Source organism: Eufriesea mexicana, unplaced genomic scaffold (genome assembly GCF_001483705.2).
Source record: "Eufriesea mexicana isolate 0111107269 unplaced genomic scaffold, ASM148370v2 scaffold1023, whole genome shotgun sequence".
In the NCBI taxonomy this organism is placed as follows: Eukaryota; Metazoa; Arthropoda; class Insecta; order Hymenoptera; family Apidae; genus Eufriesea; species Eufriesea mexicana.
In genome coordinates this window covers 53060-61138 of record NW_016909136.1, presented here as the reverse complement: position 1 = coordinate 61138, position 8079 = coordinate 53060, and the positions used below count along the sequence as shown (strand labels likewise).

Below are 8079 nucleotides of genomic sequence, written 5' to 3'. Positions count from 1 at the left end.
TATTAAGTATATAATTATATAAATTATATTAAGTATATAATTATATTAATATAATATTAATAATTGATCATTTTAATACTAATTGTTTAATTCTTAATTTATATTTTTTTATCTCTATTGTTAGTAAAAATCGTAATGAATAAATTAAAATGTTAATAAACGAACAACGTTATTATATTATAATAAATACTAACAAATACTAGTGTCATGGCAAAAGCAACCATCCACCCCCAACCACCATCTGGAGCCAAATCTTCTAATGTAATTTCGTCGTCGTCATCGTCATCCTCTCCCTTATATGGCAATAATGCGTTATTTTGAAGTTTTCTCTCGTCCTCGATAAAAATGTTTGTGGTTGTTTCCATTGTTGCTGTCCCATTATTCTTAACTAACGTCATATTTTTATCGAGTCTACACATATAACAGAAATCTAATTCATACTGGCAATCATTTAAATTATTTTTCGATACCATCGTCTTTCGATATTAATCAATAAAATTTCTTCCAAGTACCAGAAATTGCTTTCAAATTTCTTAGGCCTAAGCAATAGAAATTATTTTAGTTCATATTGCTGACGTTTTAAACACAGTGGAATATTAATAAACAAATAATTTAATTGATAAATAATTAGCTAAAATATATTAATGTATTAATTGGCAAAAATTAGCTAAACTATACTTTCTCATATTTCTCGTATTTACAAGCATGAGGTATAAGTTAAATCTAATGATATTTAGTACCTCTGAAAAAGATAGTAGAATTGTTTTACAAAACGTAAAAGTTACTTAGTGTCAACACTACATATATAAAATAAATATATATCTAATAAATTAAAAAGATAATAGAACTGTATTATAAAATTATATTTTTAATGTAACAAAAAGTAATAAAATTATCTTTGAAACTACGTATTTAATTAAATAAAAAATAATGAAACTGTCTTCTGAATATAATATTGATACTATATATAAATAAAATAAAAAATAATAGAATCATTTTATAAACATAATATTGAACACACACGTTTGATTCAATAAAAAATGAAAATTGTCTTATGAACATAATATCGAAACTACATGTTTACATAAATAAAAATTGGAATAAAGTTTGATTGCAATCACCACATCCGCTTGCACAGAGAAAGGAGTTGTCATAAAAGTGACATCGATTACATGTCTCTTGCAACACATCCATAATAGTAGCTTTACTTACAGTCACAATGGAATTTTACGATCTCTTCTGATTTTCGAACGTATTTGCATGAACTGATTGCTTCACAGAACGATTTGACAATTCCTTTGACACTATTTATCTGATTAAATATACATTTCCGATATTAAATTGATAAGACACTTCTTTCATTTCTTTTTATCCACCTTACCACCTCCCACTCCCTTTATGCTTCTGCATACGTCTATTCAAAATTATTAATCAAACATTAAGCATCTACAAAACTTTCCAATTATGAATATCGTTATCACAAATCCTTACAAACGTCTACAATTAATTTTTGCAAACTGAAAATATTTTTAATAAATTCCATAATGGCCAGCATGTACTTAATAACGTTTAAAAAATTTAATATTCATAATCAAAATTTAACGATTATAAAATTATATTAAAATATAATTTATTATACAATTATAAAATATTATAATTATAAAATTATGTAATTGTAATTAAAGGAAAGTTTTTAAATATATACAGCAAGTATTAACTTTGATTTATGCAGTATTCGGGGAAAAAATTTTTACAATACCTTCACCTGCTATTTATGCTACTTTATAAAAGAATATAATCTACAAATCCAAGAAATTATTGTAATATGTAGTTTCACAATACACTTTTATATACATTTTTATATTACTATAAAATATGTTCTCAGAGCTAATTAATTATTATTAACCATTGTAAAAGTAATTATAATATTCTGTATATCAAAATAAACTGACAAATTTGCCCTTTAATGTTCACGAAAATTATAAAACTTGAAAATTTATATGCAAGTGTCCTCTTCAAATGGTTACCACTGTGCAACTAGAATTGATTCTTAACATCAAAACTGTTTCAAACACTTAACGATAATCAGAAATTTACACTTCATAATGAATAAAACAATGTTTTCTTTAACCATTTTTCTCATGAACACGATCGAGGATATAATATTAAAACCCCAGAGAAATTTTCATGCAGCAAAGATCGAAGGTCCTTAAAATTGCCGCCATTGCGTAATTACTTCGAGGCAAAGACAGCTTAGAACATTTGATGACAACCAAAAATTCACACTTCTTATTTCAAAAATAAAACGAAGCATTTTCGTTCGAATTATTAACATTAACACGATCGAGGAATTGTTAAGATACTGGAGAAATTTCGATGCATAAGCGAGGATCTTACCAGCTGGAAGTTCTCAGCTTCTTTCAAAAGTCAAATGCTTCTTGCTACGATTAATAAATTTCCTACAGTCTGTGACAGTCGGCTGGATGATTTTTGACTGAACGGAACAGGGTACAAACGATTTCAAAGAATTTCTTATCTATGTACACAATGTCATCGTACTAAGTACCTATCCTTAATGAGAATGAAATATTGCTACCGCAGCATCTGGAATTAGGAAATCACCTGAGAAGAAAAAATCAGATCGTAAATGGAATCTTGCAACACCTACGTGAAGAAGTGATTAAATCGCGAGATAATAACAAGGAAATAATAACAATATTCTAACGTGTTATTTTCTTTTATAGGTAACACTACTCCGATTCCGTGTTTCGAAATTTGCAGCTTTATTTTAATTAACAGTCGAAAATTCATTCATGATTTGAGAGATATTAATATTATAACGTTGTAAGTGTGAATATTGAACATGAATGCGTTAATACCGGAATTACTAAACCTATTGCAATGACTGATTACAGGTATTATTTCTGTGGTTATTACAGACGTAGTTGCTTTTGATAAAATTTTGGTCAATTTAGAAAATAATTTTGGATGCTAGAAAATCAGAAAATTATTAATTTGGGAAGTAAAATACAATTTGATATAACAATTACTCGTTTTTATTATTTAATACTATTGACTGAGACAAAATGGCTGGTTTTAGATAGTTTATATTTACAGTTATAGAAAATGTGCAAATATTTAAAAGAAATTATCTTTATATTTAAATAGAAACGTAACTATATACAAAGTTATACGTATTTAAGTATACATTATCAATTCTAGTGTTAAATATTAATATTATTTAGCGATATTTTTAATGAGATAGCAAGAAATATTATAATAACATTTCTGTTAAATATTCGTTGACTTGTTATTATATGTATTATTTCATTCAAGAATATTTAGTTATAACAATGGAGGAATAATAGTCACCTGAGTAAAATTTTGCAAATTTAAATATCTTTAAAGCTTTAAAGCTTCAAAATTTCACGTGGAAAATTATCAATGAAATAAAATTCTATATTTCATTTTTTTATTCAGAACGAAAAGGAAGGAAAATTGTGTAAATTCATATATTTCATTTAGAAAACTGCTTGAGTATTACTCAAATCAATTAAAATGAATTTTACAGTAAAAAGTTATTCTTTATATTAAAAGAACATTGCATTAAATTAAATTATATTAAAATTTATATTTCGATTCAAAAAATAATTAATAATCACAAAAGATATATGTGATATTAAGCTTCCAATTAAAAAAGAAAATAAAAATTGGAATAAGGAACTGAGCAATCAGAACTATTATATCATGGAAATAAATTGCCTACTTTTAAACGAATTTTCTTCACATAGTTCTTTATATATAATATATAATAATAACTGCTCATACATTCTTTCTAAACATTATTTTCTAACACACTCTCTGATACTCACGATATGTCCTTGTCATAAATATTTGCACGACCAAATATTTCAAATAAATCCACTTCGTGAACGCTGTATGATCTTCTTCTATTTTCTCCAGCAAACGTACACATAATTTTGGATACTAATTATAACAATTTTCAAATTTATACTTCAAATAATCTGAGACTTAAAATAATATATTTCACCTCCATTTCACTGGAAACACAAGACGAAGTGATACTTTTCTCTGATCCTAAAGTATGCGCTACAATTTTCACTGAATAGATATGGTTGCAGCCGATAAGGCGCACACAGACTGCAAGCTGCACATATTTTAAGATTTGTAAAGTAGCGGAGAAAATCAATGATACAACACTATAATATTTGCTTCACCCTATATAAAGTGCGTTATCGCGTTCATAAGATACGAATATCCCCTCCAGCGTGTAATATTTATTTTACGGATTTATTTTCTGAAAAGCCCAGTTTTCCACATTTACACATATGTTGTGTTTCATTTCAGGATTATTTGCAAATTTTATATATTTTGATATTTAAATATACATCATTTCGTGCAAGTCTGTTTGCCATTATTAATGATGATATGCGTAGGTAATCGAATAACAATGTACCGTATTGTATTCTTCATTACCGAAATATTCCAAGGCTGTTTCAACGGTTTGCAGTAAGTTGATAGTATTTGAACAGAAATATGAATTTAAAAATACGGTAAAATAAAATAGAAATAAAGATTTTTGACGAAAATGAAGGTTCAAAAAGAGAAACTATTCTAATGCTGTTTGAAACAAGCTAAATTCATTTATAAAGAATTAAAATTAAAAATTCTAGTAGAATATAGTTGAAGTAAAAATTTAAACTAAAAAAAATTGGAAAAGATGGCTGTTCAAATTATTTTAGAATTAAGTTTAATTCAAACTTTAATTTAACCAATTAAAATTTAATTAATCGAAACATAAATTAAACTTCAAAACTAGAATAAAATAAAAGTTGAAATTTAAAATGAAAAATTTGTTTAATTAAAAAGAAAACATTATATCAGAGTAATTAAAAGTTCAATGATTGGAGTATGGTATTGGATAGCAAGTTTTAAGTGAATAATTTTCTGGGTGTGTTGTCAATAAAATTGAGTTTCTCGGAGCTTTTAGTAACATAATTAACGCGTTCTGGATACGTTTATCACGTTTCCAAGTGATAAAATACAATACATACGGTCTTTGACACGCGATAGATTGTCTTTATGGGAAATATTAAGTACACGTTGACATTAATGTGATTTAGACATTTATACATATCTCTATTTTAATGTACACATGTTTAACAGTACAGACGATATTAATATTTCTCTTGTCTAATTAATTATTTTTACAGTATTCTCTATGAGAAACTGTTACTAATTACTTTAGATATCTCATAGGATTCTGGTGGATATTTTTACCTTCTACAAGAATCTTTCTTTTACAGAACTTTTTAAAATATATTACTAATTATTTCGAGTGCTTTACGATATAAAAATTGATAATATCGCTACTTAAAGAATTGTTTCTGTTTTAGCTTTTCCTGAATATCAATGTTCTGTGTTTTAATTGGTTTAATTACATTGGAATATTTAATTTGTTATTATCTGACTGAAATATTTAAATGAATATTATTACCTTTTTGAAAGAATTAAAATTTTTTTCAAATTACCTAAAATATTTTGTATTTAAATTCGTATTAAATCTTAAAGGAACATTAATACTTTGAATACTTTATGATACTTAAATTGATATTATTATTTAATTTTAATTATTATATTGATAATAATAATAATTAATGATAATGTTGATATATTTGATTATTATATTTATTGATATGATATTATTATTTCCCAAACGAAGTTACATTTTTCTATCAAAAACTATTAATTACTTTAGACATTTTATAATATTCCAATTAATATTGTTATATCATAAAGAAATATTTTTTTACAAATTTTTCGATAAATACGAGTCAATTTAAATACTCTATAATAATTGGATCCATTTAAATGTTATTATTCGTTGTGAAAAAATAAAAATTTACAAATCTGAAAATCTTTGCATCATTTTGAAATCATTGGTTTTCGATTATCTCGATTTATCTGCAGTTCGGGGTGAACGCTGTTAAATGAGTAGAAACACCGATTGTGATCGAAGTATATTTACGATGCAAAAATAAATTTGCTTTCAAACCGCAGCTAGTTTATACCGCAAGTAATTTAAACCATTGGCAAAAAATATTCTTAGCGGTCACGTTAATTAATCCACGTACCGTCGCTACACAAACTAATAACGAATAATTTACCTGATTTAAATATCACTTTGAGACACTATTGTTTAAAAAACTGGACTTCAGCTTCAAACATTTTTACGAATTAAATTTCATTTGTCCTTAAATACATCAAAATATTTTCAAAAATTATAAACCTCTTATTATTTGAATTTTCTTTACAGGAATTTATTTTTATTTATATTATTGTATTATTTTATATTTGTTTCTGTATTATCACTTAATTTTCCTATCAATATTTGTATTTATATTATTCTTATTTATGTTCTTACTATTTCATTTGTATTGTATGTTTACTTAAAGAAGTAAATTTTGTTTAATCGCACTTAATCTGGACAATGGCAATGGATGACTCGTTCTCGTAAGACGTTAATTGAAAAAGTGCAGAAGCTTTTTACCCAATTGCAAACATACACTGATGTTATCAATTTTAAAACGTACGAGTCCCGCAAGATATAATACGATAAGAATAATAAATAATAAAAAGATAATTGAGAATTTCTTGAAATTAGATCAGAGCAATACTATTTCCTTCATATGGCGTGATAACGTGTCTATTTTTTCTCACGTGTACAGCAACAAATATCGTAATGTTATGTCTTTTACATAATACAATGTATATATAAAATAGTTCATGGACTAAAAATTAATATTATTGGAATATTATAAAAATCTATTACCCTTTAAAATCTATATCCTCTTTCTCAAAGACTATTATTAACACTGGAACTATCAAAAAGGTTAAATTAATTGATTTCAGATTTCTTATTTTCTTTAATTACTAAAAATATACAGCTGCTTTTACAAAATTATTGTTGATTTTCTTATTAACTTTTCAATTTGTTTTAAACATTGTAATTTAATTTTATATAAATAAGGTGTTTAATTATACGTTTAATTATTTTGTTTATTTTATTACATGTACGTATTTACTTTCCTTGTGTAATTTTAATTAATTTTATCCAAATGCACTGTATTTAATACATTACAGGTCGATAATTTTAATATTAAGACTTAAAGATCATATTGACGTAGAATGTCTGATATCTACTATCGAAGATGGCATGCATGCAACTGCATGGAAATTATTCCACCAGTTATCGTACACATATAGTTTACTCTTCGAATAAGGCAGAAATCGTCGAATTAACATAGTCGATTCGTTTCAAATCGTATAACCAAGTTATAGTCGCAGTAACAATATAGAGAAATTAGAGTACTACTGATAATAGCAACAATGTCAACAGTGGTGGTGATAAAGCAATCTATTTCTCAAATGTCTCATTTCAAATCATTGAACCAATATATCTTTTACACCATCTAAACACTTGATATATATATCAATTAAAAAATATAATAATCGCAAATATTTTTATACACAGCAACAAATACTTGAAATTTGACAAACAGTACCTTTCCTTATTATTAACTATTTTAATTAATTTAACTAAATACTATTTCAATTAAGAAATATTAATAGCGAATATTTTTATAGCGATTTCTCATAAAGTGATCTAACTCATCGAATATATACAAACGACTTTATTTTCCCTTAATTCTAATTTAATATATACGAATTAAGATATATAATAACCTTTTGCACTCGACGATTTTTTGGCTAGAGAAGAGTAGAAATTCAGAGATTCTCTACTAAAAAACTAACGATACTTTTTTGAGCAGTAAATAAAGAATTGTATAATAACAGAATTGGAGAATTATTTGATCTCGATACCTCGCACACTGTTACATTACATTAAATTTGACCTCTCGAGTGCAAAAGGTTAAAATATATAAATTAAGAGATATATCACCTAGGAATATTTTTAATGCACGATAATTCCGTCGTTGAAATTTAAAATTTTCATAGAGAAACCTAACTTAAATCTACTCTGAAACGGTAGAAACT

At 25.5% G+C, this 8079-nt stretch overlaps 1 protein-coding gene across 1 annotated transcript in view; it reads right to left on the bottom strand.

Annotated features, from left to right (window-relative positions):
• LOC108547363 (uncharacterized) overlaps nt 1-2474 on the bottom strand; it is a 15373-nt gene extending 12899 nt beyond the window's left edge. The window contains exons 1-2 of the mRNA XM_017899857.1: nt 2398-2474; nt 195-411 (exon numbers count right to left, since the gene is read on the bottom strand). Coding sequence (XP_017755346.1) covers nt 195-398 — 204 coding nt within the window. The 5' untranslated portion in view covers nt 399-411; nt 2398-2474. The remainder of the gene's footprint in view (nt 1-194; nt 412-2397) is intronic.
• Between the last annotated feature and the right edge of the window lie 5605 nt (nt 2475-8079).